Below are 22165 nucleotides of genomic sequence, written 5' to 3' on the forward strand. Positions count from 1 at the left end.
ATTTTGTCTATTCAAATGTCTGACTCTTTAATCAACATACATTTACTTTAGCAAAATTAAACAATGTAAGTCTTGCTTTATGAGCAGCACATCAAAATTAAGTTTATGACTTAAAAAGTGTCACAAATAGGCTGATATATATGGTTTACAAACACATTGTTAGCCACCTTAGTAATATAAATACTGATAAATGTGCACATGCACTATAACAAACAATATACAAAATAATTTTTCAAGTGGGCAATCACATCAAACAAATAAGTTTGATCAATTTATTTTTGTCTGTATATTCTGTATTCTTTATTTCACAAATCAGCATATGCATGCAAATAATTGTAGTAATTATGCTGTGTATACAATGCTTGTATTAAACAGAATGAAGTCCGCCCCATACACATTTTCCCTCCTTTTGTCTGGTGGATAATCAAGCAATATCTTTTGTAAAATCAACCATACAGCATGTGACTAACTAATCATCACTGCTAGAACTTTATTTATTTTACAGAACAAAATTTGTACTAAACGCTTATTATATTTCAGTAGAAATTAATTATGAGAATCATAGTACATTTTTATAATGGCTGGGATGGCTCTTATAATTAGGGAATGGCTTCCTTAAACGAATTCATCCATTTACGAATTTTTCTGAGGGACCTTAATTGTAACCTGTGGAGGAAAAGAGTTAGTAAATGATAAATGACAGAATTAATGAGCTTCAATATGGACATTGTTGATTAAATATACATCTAAAACACTTCATAAACAAACGATGAATAAATAAATATATTATAACTAGCTTAATCTACTTGGCATCTTTTAGTTTGAAATAAGCAACTCTAAAGTAACCAATCACTGTGGGAAACCAATTTGGGCAAATGTAGATTATAAGACAGATACAAGGTTAACATTTATAGTTTACAATAAAGAGTGAATTATAATTAATGAGTGCACTTTTTTATATCTGATAGCGACTGCTTACCGTTTTGACCTCTGTGTAGTTGTCCAGTCCGTACTCTCCTAACTCACGACCAATTCCTGAGGCCTTGTATCCTCCAAATGGAGCCTGAACTCCGAACACGTCATAACAGTTAATCCTAAGAAAATGAAATGATAAGCACAAACCACATTTCAGGAAACAACAAAGGTGTCTGATATACCAATATCCAAGATTTGCAATTCCCTTAAAATATTATGTTAGGTAAAAAATGTTAGCCTGAATGCACTGTAAGTCGCTTTGGATAAAAGCATCTGCTAAATGCATAAATGTAAATGTAAATAATGAAGCACATCACATGCTCACCACACAGTGCCAGCGCGCAGGCCGTTGGATATGTAATGGGCCTTATCAATGTTTTTGGTAAAAACAGCAGCTGCAAGGCCGTATTTGCTGTCATTGGCTCTCTCAATCACTTCATCTAAAGATTTAAACTTCAGAATCTGCATCACGGGTCCAAAGATCTGACAGTAATAAAAGGGAATAGCATGTTATATCATTTTACTGGAAGAAAATCTTACAGCAAAATGGAATGAGTAGATCGAATCTAAACAGAAATGCATCTATTCACCTCCCTGTGTACATAGTGGCATAAATTGTGCCATATTATTATATTATGGCAAGTTAAATGTGTGTGTAAAATGGCAGATATACAGCTCCTTTGAGGTAAAGCTGAAAGAAAAGACTACAAATATTATTCATGTTATAATGGTTATATTGTGATTTGTGGTGAGATGTGATTGGTGATCATCCCTACATATCTGGTTGTTAAAGGGGTCATATGATGTTGCTAAAAAGAACATTATTTTGTGTATTTGGTGTAATGAAATGTGTTTATGTGGTTTAAGGTTCAAAAAACACATTATTTTCCCACATACTGTACATTATTGTTTCTCCTCTATGCCCCGCTTTCTGAAATCTGTCGATTTTTACAAAGCTCATCGTTCTGAAAAGTGAGATGTGCTCTGATTGGCCAGCTATCCAGAGCGTTGTGATTGGCCGAATACCTCAAGTGTGTAATGACTTATACTGTCTTTTTCATGCGTTACATTGCGTATCGCGCCGCGTAAACATAAAGCCATGTCTGCATTTGTGATCGGAGAAACAACAAACAATAAGCACTACTCTACACTGCTCAAAAAAAATTCTTTAAATATGAAAACGAACTTACAGGCTGTGAGTCAAAAGCGCCAGACTGACTTTACAAAGTTGGAATTGCCCCACTTTATAGAAACAACCTTTGTGCACAGCCGGCATTGTAGGCTACTCTCCCTGGATCAGGAAACAGTCCTCCATAAAATGCCCTGCACACATCTAAATATTTGGGGTGAACTGTTTTGGAAGGCCAAACAAAGTAGTCTCGCTTTCGAAACACACAGCGACTCTACGACATGGCAGAGGCTGCAGCAACAATACTACAGTGAGAATCAAAGTTCCTCCTTCTCTTATCTGCGTGAACATTTGGGCGGTGTTATGCAAATTGTCCCACACAGTGATGTTGACATGTGGGGGCACACTCCAAAGAGAAAGAAAAACTTGAAATTGCAACATATGACCCTTTTAAGTGATACTATGTCTGAATTTGTGTAACGTCAAGTTTGTACTGCATTTGACAAAGTATGTATGCGTGTAATATTAATACAATCTGCAAAAAAAAAAAGAAATGATTTTTTGCATAGCAATTCATTAAATTCATCTTCCTGTTATCAAAATTAATTACCATATTGGAGGTTGAGTGAATAAAAGCCTTAATTAAATCTGTTAATCAAAGTTATCACATCTTCAGAGGACTTGGACTAAATTGCATGATTCATATAGATTATGTTTACAATGTCTTAATGAACTTTTTTAAGTGATGGACAGAAATAAAAGAAAACATTTAACCTCTATTTGTGTTTTGAAGATGAGTGAGTTAAATAAAAATATAAAAAAAACAAAAAAAGTTAAACAAAATAAAATAAATGTTAATTGAAATAAAATAAAAATATAAAAAAAACAAAAAACGTTAAACTTATTTAACTGACATAAAAATTAAACGGACATAACTAAAAGACATACAACAAAATGAAAATAAAAAAGAAAAAATCCAAAAAAACAAAAAACAAAAACAAATATAAATTTCCTAATCTCAACCAATTCAGTCATAAAAATATATATTTTTGTTATTTGAAATAAAATAAATTTTAACTGAAATAAAAATAAAATAAAATAAAACTATAAACTTATTTAACTGACATAAAAAATTATAAAAACTGTATAGACAACTAAAAGACATACAACAAAATTTAAATGAAAATGGAAAATCCAAAAAACAAATATTCATTTCCTAATCTCAACCAATCCAATCATTTACCAATCACAAACATTTTATTTTATGTGTTTAATTATTAAGTTAAGACTGATTATTTATGCAGGAAATATTAAATATTTCTGGAAGCTTATGGAAAGCAAGATGAATGGAATCCTACTAGATCTCATCTATAAGTTTAGTGAGAGCTCAAAAGTTGATTATGAAGTGAATGGAAAGGCCTTTTCCTTAGTAATGTGTTTAATAAAGTACACACACCTCCTCCCGAGCAATTGTCATGTCATCTTTAACATCACCGAAGATAGTAGGCTGGATGAAGTAGCCGCGGTCAGCTGCCGGTCCGCCACCACACATGAGCTTAGCGCCCTCACGCTTCCCACTGCTGATGTAGCCAAGAATCTTCTGGAACTGTTCCTCATCCACTCAGAAGAGAGAGAAAATAATAACGGATGCATTACCGGAGCACTTTGCCGACCGAGGGCTTCATACATTAGTTACGTGTATGTTCTTAGAAGAACAAAAGAAGTCAACAGGATGTCCTTACACAAACACGCATGTACCTTCATATATAAGCTTTATAGATTTATGACTGAACTGTACCTGGGGGCCCTGCTCTGTGTTGAAGTTAAAGGGATCTCCCACAATCCTCTTCTTAGCTCTCTCTACACTTCGCTCAACAAACTCATCATAGATGTTCTCCTGTACATACGTGCGAGAGCCTGCACAACAGCACTGGCCTTGGTTGAAGAACAGGGCAAAATGGGACTGCTCCACTGCCTCCTCCACTGCAGACGCAAATATACTTTCATTAGAATGATCAGCACACTGATTTACTGTTAAAAGGGCCATGACATGAGAAATCAAATTTTACTTCTATTTTTTACACTTTAGCTTTCCAAACCCGTATGACTTTCTTACTTCTGTGGAACACAAATGAAGTTTTTCTTAAGTGTTTTTTGTCCAGTATTGTTTTGGACCATACAGATTTTATTGGCAAAAACAGCTTGAACATTTTTCTAAATATCTTCTTTTGTGTTCTACTGTTTCTAAGAAAGCCATACAGATTTGGGACGATGTGAAATCTACTCTATGCAGTGGTGTACTCAAATGAGGAGGCAAAGCTGTCAAGAGGCAGGATTTATCGCATGAACCACAGCTGACCATAACCAGTCTTATCGAATCATATCACGATGGAGGCAATGCCTCCTCTCACGTGACTTTCCCCCATTCAGTCTCAGTTACCCCCACCCCCCCACCCCACCAAACTCACTGCATACTTTAGGGGGTCTATTAAAACTCAGTGCGCTCAGGGGAGGCGAGAAAGACGTGGACTCCTGCTGTAACTTTACTTGCTGGTGTTGCTGTTGGACAATGTTTCTTTAGAAAATCGAGTGATTTATAAAAAAAATTATATTTTGTAATATTGGTGTCTTTTTATTTTTGTACAACAAATTTTACTCATCCAATATTTTGAGGAGACACTGCTTTCCTTTTCCCCTTTTCCACACACACACACACACACACACACACACACACACACACACACACACACACACACAACATAAACAGAGGACAGTTAGGTTGTTAATGTAGAGACAGATTAATTGGCCACATTTTTGCTCTGATTTTTTGCATCTTTATGTTGTTGACGGTCTCTGAATTCATTGCCCAGAGGAAACGTGACAAGCAGTTGGCAACAGAACTGTGGTTTCTGCTTTCCAAATGAACACACACACAAAAAAAAAAACATGACAAGTGCTCACAAAATAATTTCTGTGACCTATTATGTGCATTTCCGACAACTTCAGCACTTCTAAAAAGGTTTGAAATTGGTGGACAATACAGTACTGTATATACAAGCAATGCTACGTGACATGAATAAATTATTCAGATACTTTCATTATGTCACTGTATGTGTTTATACTGATGCTTGGTGATTGAAGTTATTTGTCAGTTATTTGGTGATTGAAAGCTATATTTGTATTTGGTTCGTGTGTTGAAGGATGAGGTCCTTGCGTGTCTGTCTGTTTGTTTTTTTGTAAACTGTGTCGCCAGTGTGCTGACTGCATTTTGACAATGGTGAACAAAGAAGGTTTATTCAGCAGTTACATATATATCTCCCCTCAGGCCACCTGTATAGCCTGTGGGACAGGCCGGCACTGCCTTTAAACTAAAAGAAGTTTGCATCAAGTCTTTAAAAACAGAGACAGGGTGGGAATGGTTATGTACTAATAATAACATCTGTTAAAATTTACTAAAATTATAACATTCTAGGTGGATCTCAAGGAAAATAATAAAATATCATGATCCTTTTTAATTTGCCACAGAAATATAAAACACCAATAGTTTAATAAAATGGGGTCAGGATAAATTTGAACTCACTATCAGCATCTGATAGAATTATGTTTGGACTCTTTCCTCCCAGCTCCAGTGTGACCTTCTTCAGATTACTGGTACTTGAAGCTTTCATGATGAGGTGACCTACCTATAAAACAACAGTTCAAACAAAACAAATTTACTGTGAATTCAAAATATAATATAAAAGCCTAGGTATGATGACCTACCAAATACTCAATACCATCTTTGCTACCACAGCAATATTCAGTAGCAGCCAATATGCTAATGAGCACACCTGTTTATTTAATTATTAAAGTTAATTATTACAAATAGGACTGGTTTCATATACAGGGCTTAGATTAAGCCAGGACTATGCCATACTTCAATCAGGACATTTGAGTAGATTTTATATAAAAGTGCCTGAGGAAAGAAAAAACATTACTAGTGTGCATCTAAGAGAAATTTTATTTTAAGTTTTATTTTGAAATGAAAATGATTAGATTCTCACCCCCATGTCAACAAACCCAAAAGACCTTCCTTCATTTTTCAAACATAAATGAAGATATTTTTAATGAAACCTAAGAGTTTTCTGTCCCGCCTCCACTGAAAGTGGTGTTTCTTCCACGATTTCAAGTTTGAAAAGACATTACAGTGAGCAACTAAAAACAAAATAAACACATTTTTGGGTAAACCATCCTCACCGAGATGGGCATTCTGACTAAAAAGTGCATAAATTATAGTACAAAAGTCTCAGGCACAGTAGATGATTCACAAAAACATTTTTTTTAAAATATATTTTACTTTATTGTGCACATTTTAAATTTCTAGACAAGTTTGCAAATATTGTAATAAAGCAGCGAGATGAGCAAGGAGTGCTCCAACATATGGTATGGCCCACGCTGACAGAAATTTGTTAACTGGTTTAACACTAAACTCTACATTGCCAAAAACAAACTTATAACAAATTACTGTACTTATCCAAGAAATATCCATTACTGAAGAAAATCCTCTTACCTCAGTGGAGCCAGTGAACGCTACTTTGTCCACATCCATGTGAGATGCGATGGCTGCCCCTGCCGAGGGCCCCATTCCTGGGACAATGTTGACGACACCAGCAGGGAAACCCACCTACAACCAATCAAGATGGTGATCAGGTGGTTAAGCAAAATGACAGTGATCTTGTGCATGTTAATAATGTGCACTTGATGGTGTTTCAGCAGTGCACTCAGTGTGTTTTCACTATTATAGGCTTCTTAACACATTAATTATACTGTACACTGTCTAAAGAAATGATGCAGGGATGGCCTGTTTTTGTAGGCCGAAACCTGGAAAATAGTTCCCATTTTAGCAATTCTGGTTCTGAGTCATTGAATGGCCTAAAAGTCTGTGGTGAACACAAGCTCAAGATATTTTCATGTTTTATTCTACAACATAAAATACATCAGTAACACACCTCATTTAAAAAAAACTCGGTGGCTAACAAGTGACTATATGGGACATTAAACATCATCACATCAAACAGGTAAACTCATTTACTCACTAGTCACTTTCACAGCCTCATTGTGTTTACAATCACACACTTACGATCTATTCTAACTCAAATTTTCAGGGAAAATGTTTTAAAATAAAGACTGAAGGAGTTATCAAAAGCTGGTGGTGATGCTGAAGTCATGGGTCCATGGTTTCATTTGTTTATAGCCTACATTTAGCTTTTTACTTCTACCGATTGCATTAGGCTTTAAAATTAAAAAAGGCTGTGTTTATTTCTAAAGATTATCATGATGAACAGTGTGTAAGAATAATAAAAAACTTGTGTTGGTTGCAGAGCTTATTTTCTCCAGTAATCCAAAAGTCAATGCAAAAATCCAATCAGATTTTTGTAAAAGGAATCAGGGAGATGCCAGTCTGCAAAAATATATCATCACTGCAGCGCTCTACACATAACGATGAGATTTCAACAACGTGTTATGTTAAGTGCACATTTACTGTAGGTAAGCCATTCACCTCTTTGATTAGACTGGCAACATAGAGCGCAGTGAGAGGCGTCTGTTCTGCCACCTTCATCACCACTGTGTTTCCTGTGGCCAGAGCAGGACCGAGTTTCCAGGCCTGCATCAACAGTGGGAAGTTCCACTGAAGGAGGGTGTGAGAAAACAACGGCGACATGTGAAAGCCAGAAAAAATATTGTATTATTTAGCAAATATATATTCAATTCTAAAATTCCACAGCATATACTTACAGGGATAATCTGGCCACACACTCCAATGAGCTCGTGCCTGGTGTAGCAGAAGTAATCACCGTCAATGGGAATAGTCTTCCCCTCCCATTTGTCTGCCCAGCCAGCATAATACCTATAGACCAACCAACACCCAGCAGAAAAAAAAAAACTGAGTTCTGACATTATGATTAATTTCACTCCCTTTATAAGATTTAATTGCACACCAATCATTATAAAGAACCTTTAAGAACTAGTAAAATCAGCAGACGATCAGATCATATCAGATATTATAAAGCTTGTCAGTGGCAGATATGATACATATATGCCACATCTGAAGTAAATGTCTGCTTTTTTTTGTATTTGAAAAGAATGAAAACTCAAACAAACAGAATAAATATCTAAGAGATTCATTATGCGATATAACAAAGAAATATATGTATGCTCACTCAAAGTATGCTCACTCTATGTATGCTCACTCTATGTAAATATCTATGTATTTAAATTGCATATAAAACTTCAAGCCATTTGGATTACACAGTTTTGAAGTACTGAACATAGTTCAAATATGACCAGCTGTAATATTTAATTAGTTAAAGGGTTAGTTCACCCAAAGGCATCCTAGGTGTATACGACTTTCTTCTTTCATACGAATCCATTTGGAGTTATATTAAAAATTGTCTTTGATCTTTCAAGCTGTTTAATGGCAGTCAGCGGGTGCGGCAGTGCTTCAGTCCAAAAGAAGTGAAATAAAAAGCACCCATCCATTAAAAAAAAAAGTATCACAAGGCTCTGGGGGGTGAACAAAGGCATTCTGTAGCGCATCGATGTGTTTTTGTAAGAAAAATATCCATATTTAAAATGTAATAATCACTTTAATGTAGCTTGTACCAACAGTTGTACACGGAAGCAGCTCTGGGAGCATGACATATGAGGTCAGCTTTGCACATACGCTGGTGAGTCTCAAGAAAATCAACGTTTGTTTACAGGAGCAAATGAAGCAAAGTTTCCTTACTTTAGCAAAGGAAAACCAGTGTCCTCTTGGCTTATATCGAAATCCTCTGACATTCTTCTTTACAAATCCTCATTTTGTACTTTTATTAGTGACCATTGTTTTATTTCGATGTCTCTGTTGTGCTTCTGCGTGCGTCACTTCTGAGCGGCGCATGTGGAAAGCTGACCTCATATGTAATTCCTCGGGAACTGCTTCTGTGTACAACAGTGAGCGCAAGCTTGATTAAATTGACTATAACATTTTAAATATGGTTATTTTTCTTACAAAGAAAAATAAGACTGCGGAGTCTCCAGGCCAGGACCAACAGACTGAAGGACAGCTTCATCCATCATGCTGTCAGGAAGCTGAACTCGCTCCCGAACTTGCCCCCCCGTCCCTCTTCTGCCTCAGGCACCACTGAACTATGAATCCCCCCCGCCCCACCCCGCCCCGCCCCGCCCCGCCAGATCCCACATCCCCAGGTTCTTCCACCCCCCCTCCCACTAACATACGATGACATGCACCAGTCACTTTGTGCAGCACTGGTCTGCTCACTACCTTATTCACCATGGAACTGACGTCATTCTACCACCTGATCAGTCAGTTTAAATAAAATAACTGCTCTTGAGCCCTTTTTAAACTTTAATCAGACTGAATAAGCTTTTTTTTGCACTAAAAATCTTTTTATCTGCACTGTTTGTTCACTGGTTTGCACTCTATCTGCCATGTGCCTTCAACTGCTTTATTTAACTTTATTTTTATTTTATGTCTTTTTTACATTCCCTTATTGTATAGTTGTATCTTATATTTTATATTTGATCTAGATTTTAGGCTCTACTGTTAGTGTTATCTGTATGCAGTACAGAGTAACGCAATTTCGATTCACTGTATGTATGTACTGTACATGTGGAAGAATTGACAATAAATCAGACTTGACTTGACTTGATTCGCTACAGGAGGACTTTGTTTACACCGTGTGAGTATATGTATGATACTGAATCAATTTGGATTTATTAATGATAAATCTGGTTACTGTGTATTTAAAATATTTTATTAGTTTATTAGTACTATCCCAGAAATCACCTTACATTCAATTCAAATACACAAATCCTAAATTTGGTCAAAATATTTTTTTTAGTGCTGGAATCTGTCGAATTGCTCAGATGTGATTAGTAATCTGCAATGCAAGACACTAATTATGCAACTCAGAGAGTTTCATCAGACTAAAATGTGCAATGGGATATTAATGTAAAGCAATTATTAAGGAAATGTCATACACCAATTTCAGTAAAAAAAAGCAAAAAACAATTAATAACAATCACAAAAAGTACACAAAAATCACCTCAACAACATGACCACAACCACAGTGTCCACAGAGTAGGAGACTGCATATGGTTTTCCATTGTCAAGAGTCTCTAGTTCCTATTAAAATGAAATACAAATAAAATTAACATCCTGTGGTATTATCGTAGATCAAGTATAAATCAGTGCTGATTTATATACTTGACACATTTCAAAATGACAGAACCCATGAATTAACAGTGTGGAAATTATAGCAAAGGAACCAAAAATATCAAAAATCACATGGACTCACCAAATTATATTTTCCAAAATTACACAATACTTTGTACTAAGTACAAGCTGAAGTTGTACTCCTTCAGTATTAAGTTACAAAGTATTTAGACTCTTATTAGACTCTCTAGTTGGTCTTTCATTTTGCTGAATCATACTGACAGCATAGTTTTACACATTTGATAAAACCACTCAAATGAGGACAAAGGTTGTTTGAGTGACTCACAGCTAAATAGGCAGCGTCTCTCTCTATGCAGTCTGCTAATCGGCTCAAGAGCAGCCCGCGATCAGACGCATCCATACGCCGCCAGGGAGACCCAAGCTTGAAGGCATCTTTGGCAGCTTTGACAGCTTTTTCCACATCCGCCTGCATGCAAAAAAACATGAAAGAGAAACAGTCTGAAAATGTCATTCAATACTCCATGTGGATGGTTATGACTGATGTGAAAATGATTCAGGCCAGCTCACGCATCTTTGCTTTATCAGGCCATATTTCTTCATTGGCAGCATTACTTGATATACACTGCACAAAATACAGATATCCTAATGAGTTTATTTCAGTGCCAGAGTCTTTATTAAGTTATGCTTATTACATTATATGTTAAGGCTGGCTATTTGGCATGTGTTAAATAAATATGCACGGCTATTTTTAATCCCAGCTCCTGGTTTATATCTGCCATGTTGGCGTAGGAAAGTCAAGCAGATGCGTGTTTATCAGTGAGAGCAGGGAGGAGGTTTGTTAAACAAACACAGGTGAGGAGTCAAATAAAAGTAGTAGAAGTTATTTTGAAAGTGTTGGTAACCAAATGGTTGACATTAACCACTGGCTTCCCCAGTATACCATAAAAGTCAATAGCTATTGTCAACCGTCATTTCATTTTTGGGCAAAATACAGTATCCCTTGAAGTCATGTTCCTGTCTGTTCTCATATACAGAGAACTAAAAAGGAATATTATATATATATATATATATATATATATAATATATTAAATATATATATAATAAAAATATATGTGGTTACAAGTAAGTTAAGGTTTTTAATGTTTTTTAAGAATCTCTTATGTTCACCAAGGCTGCATTTATTTGATCAAAAATACAGTTAAAGCAGTAACATTGTGAAATATTATTTATTTAAAATAACTCTTTCCTATTCAAGTATATTTAAAAATATAATTTATTCCTGTGTTCAGTGTCGCTTGATCCTTCAGAAATCAATCTAATATGCTGATTTGCTCCTGAAGAAACATTTCTTATTTCAAATAAATGCTTTTCTTTTAAACTTTCTATTCATCAAAGAATCCAGAAAAAAAAAATATTAGTTTCCACAAAAATATGAAGCAGTTTTCAACTGCTTACCTGAATGCTTCAATTTGATGCTTTATCATTGATAATAATAGGAAATATTTCTTGAGCAGCAAATCAGCATTTTAAAATTATTTAAAATTAAGGATCATATGACACTGAAATCTGGAGTAATGATTATGAAAATTCAGTTTTGCATCACAGAAATAAATTACGCTTTTGTTACAGGCTTACTTTGTTATTGCATACATGGTACTGTATGTCTGATTACTGACATTCACTGATGCAGTCTGTGTCAAGACATCTGACTCTTTTCTTAAAATGTGGCTATTGGGATGTTTCACATTCCTATTTCCATGGCGATGCATCAAGCCTGTCACATGACACTTTACAGTCACAATGGGCACTGAATAACAGGTGTATCAGTTTAATTTCTTTTCTATTATTTGTGTTAATATATATATACAGGGTGCGATTTGTGAAAAAAACAGAGGGGGGATGCTTTTGAAAATTTTTATGAAATGTTTTTAATACGACGGAAATTGTATTTAGTTTGATCTCAGTTTAATAAAAAACATTGTAAGCCTAAGTTAGGCCTATTAATTGTAATGATTTAATGTCCACGGTTATTCAAACAACAAATTACATAAAGAAAGCGAGCAAAGAACACAACGGAGCTTTTTGAAACTCCGAATCAGTTAAACCATTGCGTCGCAAAATGATTCACTGTTTCGAAGCGCTCCAATCGGATCGCGTATCGCGAATCATTTGATTCAGATCGGGACTTCAAAGCGTGTATCGCGAATCATTTGATTCAGATCGGGACTGGGGATAAAAGTTATTCACCAGAGGCAGGGATGCATAGACCAGAGGGGGGAAAATTGCACCCTCTATATATATATATATATATATATATATATATATATATATATATATATATATATTATATTATATATATAAAAATATTATATTAGTGCTGAGCAATGATTACAATTTTTATTCAATAATGCATTCAAAATTATGCACAAAATTCAATAATTAATTCAAAAATGAACAATATTCAATAACATTACTGTAGTGTATTGTGCTATATGAACAAAAGTGCAATAAGTGGTTTGCAAACACTTTAAACAAATAATGTGCTTTTTTTTTACAGCAGTATTCCTTTTACACAGTAGCAGTTAAAATATTTCTTGTAAATCTTAACTTATGACATTAATGTAATCAAATTAAATATAAAACAAGCTATTTGCACTGCCAGGGCATTAACATTTTTATGGAAAATATTTTATAGTTTGTTATAGAAAAACAAGTTATGCTCAGAGTCCAGAGCCTCGATCATAACATTATAACAGGCACTTTTAGAGACCTGCACTATCGCAGGACCTAACACAGCAGAGTGCGATGGGACAACACTTGATGGGCGAGTGCGTGTGTGAGACTAGCTGCTTTAAGACATTTTTATTTGGCACAGATGCACTTGGATTTTGAGTTTAAAATACCAAATTCAAACACATACCTTATCGCCCTCTGCAACGTGGCAGATAACCTCACCAGTAGCAGGATTGATGGTTGGAAAAGTTTTCTTGTTTACTGCATCGTGCCATTCATTGTTGATGAAAATCTGCAGAGAAAAAGAGACACACTGACATGCTCTGGCATTTGAAAATGTTGAAGTCAAAGTCAACTTTTACTGGTATTTTTTCACATTGCAGATCAATGGACAAAAACATAAGAGAGCAAGTATTTACATGCCCCGGCAATAAATTATGACAGCTAAAACTAGGGCTGCATGCTATGCAGGAATAATACAAGGTAACACTTTATTTTGATAGTCCACTTTAGACATTCTACTAACAGTAAGTAACTTTGCAACTACATGTTAACTAGCAGTAATTATAGTATTAGTAGACTGTCTGCTTAATATCTTCTAACACTATTTTGATTGGTACACAACATACAACATACTGACTAACTTTTCAAGTACATGTCAACTTCTTCTACTAACCCTAAACCTAACCTAAAGTCTACTCTGAGAGTTAGTAGACATGTAGCTGCTAATTACTGAGAATTAGCTGACATGTAGTTGCAAAGTTGCTTATGACAAATATAAACTTAGGGATGTAGGAATTTGTCACATTATACTATTTGGTTTCTATACTATATATGTGGTTACTCAATGTTTTAGATTTTAAGACTTAAAATATTATTTATGAAAACTGCTTTAAAAAGTTAATTACACAAGTTAAGGTAAATAATAGTAATGGACAGTGTTTTACATTATAGTGTAATCTTATTTGATTATAATTTCTTAGTATGTAATCATATTGAGTGCTATTAAATGTTCTCTCTCTCACTATATATATATATATATATATATATATATATATATATATATATACACACAGGGCTTGACATTAACTTTTTTTTTTTCCAAAGTTACTAGCCACACAGCATTTTTACTAGCCACATTTTTGTTGTTGTGAAATTACCTGATAAAAGTTGACTATGGCGTGCTAATATTGATTTGAACTACATTTACAACCCTTTTAAATGTAAAACCACTGTACACACCCAACCCAACTCAAGACTACATAAATGTATAACAATACAGGTCATTATCATTAGCTCTGACAAGGTTGTTTGTAAAGCTCCTTTTTAAAAAAAAAAAAAAAAAAAAAAAAAACATGTATTAAGATAAAGACATAAAAAGTAGCTCCTTATTGCATAATAAAAGTGGTGCATGGATGTAGAAGATTAATAAAAAAGATAAACTAAACTGAAAAAAAAAAAAAACCTTTAGCATTAGAAACACTGTCTGTTTAAATATCAGAATCAGACTCAGAATTACTTTATTGAACCACACTGGGAAATTCTTTGTTACAAGTTGCAATGGAAAGTAGGACAGTCTCGAAACCTCACGAAAAATGCATGCCATGGTTCGGACAAAGTTGCTTTTATCTTCATTAAAATTCGAGGGGAATGTTCCTCTCATAATAAAGAACACATTTCAGTTTGTGTCATTTTTGTGCTCAGGCCCTAATAATGACTACTGGTTACAGCATCCCCATTTTCTCAAACTCGGGCCAACTTCATGAGGACCAAAGATTTCACCGCCACACTGTCTTGTAGCGAACCAGCTGCCTTCACCCGTTTAGTCGAAATGCTTCCGAACAATGGACACTTTATGGTCCTTTACGGTTTCGACTTTAAAATTTCTTGTCCCAACCACAGAAGATGCCCCTTTACCTTTTCACAGCCGTACGCCCTACAATCAGAGCAATACATGATTTTGTTGACTGGATCATATACCAGCCATTCTAGACCTGACTTCCACTTTTCGTTGAAAAGTCTTTTGTTTTTCTTTGTCTCTTCTTCCTTTTTGGTTTCATCGTCAGGTTTTCTCGTGTGTTGTCTGCTCACCGGGTTTTGTTACACCTTTTATATGTCGCCACATAGCTCCACCGGCGTCCAACGGCGTAATTCCAGCAGGGCAGCTAGCTGTCTCTTCGTTTCTGTCACTAGTGTAGCGTGAACCAGACCAATTAAAGATTCGATCGGGAGCCTGGTTGAAACATGAGCCGAATTCCACAGAAAGGCAGGATGTTGTAAATCAACTCCTAGCACCACAGTCTGAACCAAGATAACTAACCAAACTCTTTCACAGAACAGCTTTCAACATTAACACCATTAGAACAATTATTGACAATTTCAATTCGAAGAAGAGATTGTCTAATTTGGGGCAAGTAATCGAAGAGATCTGAGACTCACATGTAAAGCCATGACAGAGAAAACAAGATCGTTGGATTGACTTCCCCCCACCTAGCAAAACCAGACTGAAATTCCTAAGGAGACCTGTTAACCCCTCTGGTCTCCACAGGACATATCCTTACTCCCCAGAATGGCACAGAGAATGCCTTCCAATGCATATATGCACCAAAATGAACTCAAAAAAGACTTCTAAATGGATATCAGTCCATTGTTTAACTCCATATCATTTATGTAACCGACACATTTGATTTTAATGTTTCTAATCACTTATTGTGTATGTCTTTTTAAATAACTCTTGAATAGCTTAAGGGATCATATTCATTTTTAGTATGTGTGTGTTCGAATATTCTTGCTTGAAACGTTTCTGATCATTAGTTATTTGTCAAATGTATCATATTCTTGTTATAGGAATCATATCCAAATTATACCCTGCAAGAGCGGGAAAATTCGGACCACGAGCTTGATAAGATAACATATGATTTATGAATGGGTGGGACAGACAATGCAACACCCTGAGAAAAGACAGTATCTAATTGGTCAAGACAACATTTGAGGTGTGGCCAAAAGGCCAGTTTAAATACTCAGGACACCATCAAATTATGCTTTTAGCTTTTAGCTTTTGTCAAGCTTTTGCTATCAGTCATGCCGGCTTTTAGCCTTTGCTTGTAGTTTAGCTTTTAGTCATGCTTTGTCATCACTTTTAGCGTTCTTCGAGCGACGTTCCAGCGTGCTTTTCGGCCTGCACGCCTGCTGCTACTTAGCCACGATGAGAAGAAACACCACCTAGTCTCGTCAAACTTTACTTCTTTTCTTTTCCGTTTGAGAGTTTCGTGTTCTGAGTTTAAGTTTTGTAACACCGTGTCTCCGAGTCTGACCTCGCGGGCCCGTCTGAAACTTCAACCAGCCCACAACTCCGCATCGTCAGCCAACGCCCAACCACGGGCTTCCCAAGACGTCACTTCAACGACTACTGAACTTCCAGCCAATCAGCAACTTCGGGAAACCCCCTTTTCAGCGACAACAAAGGGAACCCCGTTAAACAGTCAACGCAAGTAACCCCCTAGACTCTGATCTGTACTGGTGTTATCTAATAAAATTTTAACCTCATTGAGGAACTCAGTGCGAGGGTTAATTAAGTGATTAAATGGGTTGTTCATGTCTATGCAATTTCACGTATTGCTGTAAACTTGGGATTTCACATTTTCATTCTCTTAAACTCACTCTTTCCTAACGTTCTATCCTCCTGCAACTTGTGTGAATGTGTGAGTGCGTGTGCTTATGTGTTAGATTAGTTTATATTAGGGATGTCAAATTTCGATTATTTCCATGATCGATCGTCGTTTAAATTAACGATCAATTAATCGATTAATCGTTAACCATAATGCTGCAAAATGCTCTATTGCATGCACGCAGTCACCGGTATGACAGGATGTGCCAAAGCCACACACACACACACAACGCTTTCTCACTTGAATTAAAGGGATTTTAGTCTGAATAAAATGCTAGTAGCAGGATTATAAAATAAATAGATGTGATTAAGATCATTTGATAAAATAAAGAGAGCACGCCAAACTTTTGAGGTAATTTTAGTTTGTTGACTGTTTTCTATCCCGCACGGAGACCGCTGAACTCGCCTCTTTAAATGATTTTGTGGTGCTCGTTGTTGTATTTTAAAACACAATTGCAATGTTTTCAAATGACATTATGGTATTTAAAATAAAATTATCCCAAACGGAACTGTGGCGCGCGTGCGGCTGCGCTGCACATTAAGTGAACTACATCGGCGCTGCTGCTGCAGCAAAACACTGTTGCTCACATTAATTTGATCCTGCTGGATTCTGTCCTATAAAATGTCAGATTTTTAACTATTGCATTCTGGTAGGCCTATTTGTTTTTAAAAAATCCGGCATACAGTGCATTAGATAGTGACAGTGCATGTGTGCAGACGATGACGAGCGAGCGCGGCTTTGGCTAAATTTATTTGGAGGTTATTGCTCATGTCTCATTCGGCACAAATCCAAATGTTTCCATATTTGCAATGTATTTGAATATTAAACTATTATTTATAATGTTAACTAGGCTTGTACGCATTCGCATCTAGACGGAAAAGATAATCCTCTTCACATGAGCAAAAATGTCCTTGGCATAACAGCAGAGTGAACAGGTATAATAGGGTCTATTTAAACTGACCAGTGTAACCTTTTAAATGTTTAATTGACTATTTTATTTTGATAATGAACAGACTACCATGTAAGTTTGAATCGCTAGAATATACGTGTGCAGCAGGCTCCGGCGCGATCGAAACAGCTGAGTTATTAATAAAAAAAAAAAAAAAAAAAAAAAAAAAAAAAAAAACTTTTCCGCAAAAGTGTTTACTTTCATTTGTGCGCACTCACAATAAAAACAGAAGATTTGTGCTCTTGTAAAATAAAGCAAACAAACAGAATGCGTTGCCATCCTTTTTTTCCCCATGAACTTATGGAGCGCCGCCACACTTCTGTTTTAAATCATAAAACATAATTATCAAATTCCCATTTATCAAGCATATATAAAAAAAAAAAAAAAAAAAAAAAAAGTTATTTTTATGTTGGGCCTATTACTTATATAGGCTATACATTTTCCTTAAAGCATCATATTTTGTCCCAGGGCTTGAGAACCTGTGCACTATTAGGTCCATGCAGAAACTTGTGAGCGATGGCGTCACCGTTTAGTGACATCACTGAATGCTCCGGGAAAACGTCATTGTCGGTCACAGCGTCTTTTAATCGCTGTTTTGAATCCAGCAATTATTTATTTACAAATTATAAGCTCTGATTATGACAAGTGTGGTATAAAAGCTTTGTTTATTAGAGGAATAATAGGCAAATGTTAGATCGTGACCATGCCTCTGGATGCGCTCGAGCCCATAGCCTTCATCTACGCGGCTTTGTTCTGGTTTGCCGGTTAGTCACTAATTTCCACAAATTCAATAACATATAGGCATCGTTTCTTTTCCTACATCTTCACAGTCCTCTAATTTCGCAGGTTTATTTTATTATCTTTCACTTTTAATCACTGTTTTCGCATCTCTTACTGTGGTAAACATGGGAAGGGAAATTAAAGATTTCATGAATTAGGAATTCGTTCGATTTATTAGTTTGTTCCCTTTAATAAGTTAAATCATGGGTTATTTAGGGAACAAAAATTAATGAAACATGGACAATTGCCACAAATTAATAAGTCCTAGGAACGAATTAACAAGTAATAGGATAGCCTTTCTGTCCTGTGTCACGCAACCCTGCAAAGCGCATGATATGCTTTTTATGTTGAATAACTTTTATGTTGTTTCTATTTTAATGTAGGCTACTTTAAAGTTTAAATCACGTTAAAAGCTTAATTTGTACATTGTGAATGAATGATGATGTTTTTACTGCTACCGTCACCGTCACTCACAGCGCTCGCACGTGTTCTGCGCATGAGCCGCACGCAGCCCAACATTAAAGCGGTTAACCGACCATCGACAGCCTTAATCGATTGCATCTCTTATCGACAATTAATCGATCGTCGATTAATACTAAACCAAATTAGTTTATATGTCTTAGATTTATCTAATAAAGCCTTATTTATATTGAAAGGAGAAGTATCTTGTGTTTTGTGCTCACAAGTTAATGTCTTAAACTGCCGATCTTGTTACTGTGCTAATTAATAGTGTTTTCACTATACTTTGGATATTAATATCCAGCGCAGATTTGATGTTATACGGCTCGTTCAGTGAATCGCTGGCCGTTTCAGTGATCAGCCGTGAAACAGTGATTCTGTTCAAATTCCCTTTAAAATCTTAAATGATTCCCTTTGAGCTAAATTGACCTGTTTCCCTTACACTAGCGTGCAAGCCCAAGGCAACACTGTGTGCATGTATTACTCATGGGAGTTGTAGTGTCGTAGTGTCACACTGCAATATGGCTTATTTCAGATGCCTTTTAAAAACACTACAATTATTCAACCTGCCAAAGTGGCTAGTTGGAGTCACTGTGTTACCCACCACGAGCAAAATCCACCCGCATTTGGTGGGTTGGTGGGTGTTAATGTCAAACCCTGTATGTATGTATGTATGTATATATATATATATATATATATATATATATATATATATATATATATTATAAGCAAAAAAAATAATAATAATAATAATGGATCTCACCTCACAAGTTTTATAAAAAGATTGACTGTCTACTAGTAGGCATATGTCCAGTTATGACACTTGTGGTACTGTGTTTTAAAATGTGTAAAATTAAGTAAATTTGTACAATTTTAATTTTCTCATTATTATATACATACTGTTAAATAGACAAAAACATTTATTTGAACATTTTTAAACAATATCTAAGTGTAATAAATAAATGTGATTTTTTTATATCCTTATATTGTAACACTCTCACATACAGGTGCATCTCAATAAATTAGAATTCCGTGGAAAACTTCAATTCAAATTGTGAAATTTGTGTATTAAATTCAGTGCACACAGACTGAAGTAGATTAAGTCTTTGGTTCTTTTAATTGTGATGATTTTGACTCCCATTTTACAAAAACCCACCAATGCACAACAAATCTCAACAAATTAGAATACTTCATAAGACCAATAAAAAAAAAACATTTTTAGTGAATCGTTGGCCTTCTGGAAAGTATGTTAATTTACTGTACATGTACTCAATACTTGGTAGGGGCTCCATTTGCTTTAATTACTGCCTCAATTCGGCGTGGCATGGAGGTGATCAGTTTGTGGCACTGCTGAGGTGTTATGGAAGCCCAGGTTTCTTTGACAGTGGCCTTCAGCTCATCTGCATTTTTTGGTCTCTTGTTTCTCATTTTCCTCTTGACAATACCCCATAGATTCTCTCTGGGGTTCAGGTCTGGTGAGTTTGCTGGCCAGTCAAGCACACCAACACCATGGTCATTTAACCAACTTTTGGTGCATTTGGCAGTGTGGACAGGTGCTAAATCCTGCTGGAAAATGAAATCAGCATCTTCAAAAAGCTGGTCAGCAGAACGAAGCATGAAGTGCTTCAAAATGTCTTGGTAAATGGGTGCAGTGACTTTGGTTTTCAAAAAACACAATGGACCAACACCAGCAGATGACACTGCAAATCACCACAGACTGTGGAAACTTAACACTGGACTTCAAGCAACTTGGGCTATGAGCTTCTCCACCCTTCCTCCAGACTTTAGGACCTTCGTTTCCAAATGAAATACAAAACTTGCTCTCGTCTGAAAAGAGGACTTTGGACCACTGGGCAACAGTCCAGTTCTTCTTCTCCTTAGTCCAGGTAAGACGCATCTGACGTTGTCTGTGGTTCAGGAGTTAACAAGAGGAATATGACAACTGTAGCCAAATTCCTTGGTGGCTCTTGATGCCTTGACCCCAGCCCCAGTCCATTCCTTGTGAAGTTCACTCAAATTCTTGAATCGATTTTGCTTGACAATCCTCATAAGGCTGCGGTTCTCTCAGTTGGTTGTGCATCTTTTTCTTCAACACTTTTTCCTTCCACTCAACTTTCTGTTAACATGCTTGGATACAGCACTCTGTGATCAGCCAGCTTCTTTGGCAAGGAATGTTTGTGGCTTACCCTCCTTGTGAAGGGTGTCAATGATTGTCTTCTGGACAACTGTCAGGTCAGCAGTCTTCCCCATGATTGTGTAGCCTAGTTAACCAAACTGAGAGACCATTTTGAAGGCTCAGAAGCCTTTGCAGGTGTTTTGAGTAGATTAGCTGATTGGCATGTCACCATATTCTAATTCGTTGAGAATTGGTGGGTTTTTGTTAAATGTAAGCCAAAATCATCACAATTAAAAGAACCAAAGACTTAAACTACTTTATTCTGTGTGCACCGAATTTATTTAATACACAAGTTTCACAATTTGAATTGAATTACTGAAATGAACTTTTCCACGACATTCTAATTTATTGAGCTGCACCTGTACATACAGTTGTATGTGTTAATGTGTGTGTCTGTGTGTGTGTGTAAGAGAGAGAGAGAGAGAGAGAGAGAGAGCGCAGCCTAAATTGTTAAAAAAGATAAGATAAAACAGGAATGCCATTTTCTCGATGGAGGCGGGGTTTGAAAACATTCCAAGTTCATTAACCTGCTGCAAAATGTATTTTACACTAAATGCAATCGCCATAACTCTAATGCAGAGCAATTAACGATTTATAAAGATATCATGCTACTTAAGCATAATTACAAGTCTGCAAACATTTAATAAAAATGTGTTATGAGCAACATACATGCATGTAATCTTCTACCTGTCTGAATTTAGTCGTTACCTTGTTATAGTGAACGTCTGGGTGAACGTTCGGTGCAGGAATCGTTGAATGCTGACATGCTGAAATACGGAAAACTTGTGGGAAAGTTCTGGAGAAAACAGCGCGCAGCATTTTTACTCACTTGCCTTCCACACTGAGACTGTTGAGTGTTGGTGAACTTGGACTTCAGAGCAGAATGCGTTCGCTTGTTGCCAGATATTTGCGAGGAAACAAATGTCATAACACCTGCGCGTTTCCGTAAGACACTGTAATTATTCACAATCGGTGTATATCCATTTTCAGCAGCATTAAATCATTATTAGCTGAATTAGCGGCGTTTACAACAAATAACTCTGAATGTCAAGGAACGAAAATATGTCGAAAACTTGTG

At 36.0% G+C, this 22165-nt stretch overlaps 1 protein-coding gene across 1 annotated transcript; it reads right to left on the reverse strand.

The window, feature by feature from the left end:
• Window positions 1–258: 258 nt before the first annotated feature.
• On the reverse strand, window positions 259–21985 carry LOC109074157 (aldehyde dehydrogenase, mitochondrial-like). Its single transcript, XM_042725155.1, has 13 exons — window positions 21796–21985; window positions 13243–13347; window positions 10648–10788; window positions 10192–10271; window positions 7880–7991; window positions 7644–7772; window positions 6654–6767; window positions 5685–5787; window positions 3903–4087; window positions 3561–3725; window positions 1301–1458; window positions 980–1094; window positions 259–666 (listed from the first exon to the last, which is right to left on the reverse strand). Exons 1-13 carry the CDS (start codon window positions 21904–21906, stop codon window positions 634–636), a joined length of 1551 nt encoding a protein of 516 aa, XP_042581089.1. The 5' UTR covers window positions 21907–21985; the 3' UTR covers window positions 259–633.
• Window positions 21986–22165: the final 180 nt, after the last annotated feature.

The sequence above is a fragment of the Cyprinus carpio genome, chromosome B5, assembly GCF_018340385.1.
Source record: "Cyprinus carpio isolate SPL01 chromosome B5, ASM1834038v1, whole genome shotgun sequence".
Classification (NCBI taxonomy): Eukaryota; Metazoa; Chordata; class Actinopteri; order Cypriniformes; family Cyprinidae; genus Cyprinus; species Cyprinus carpio.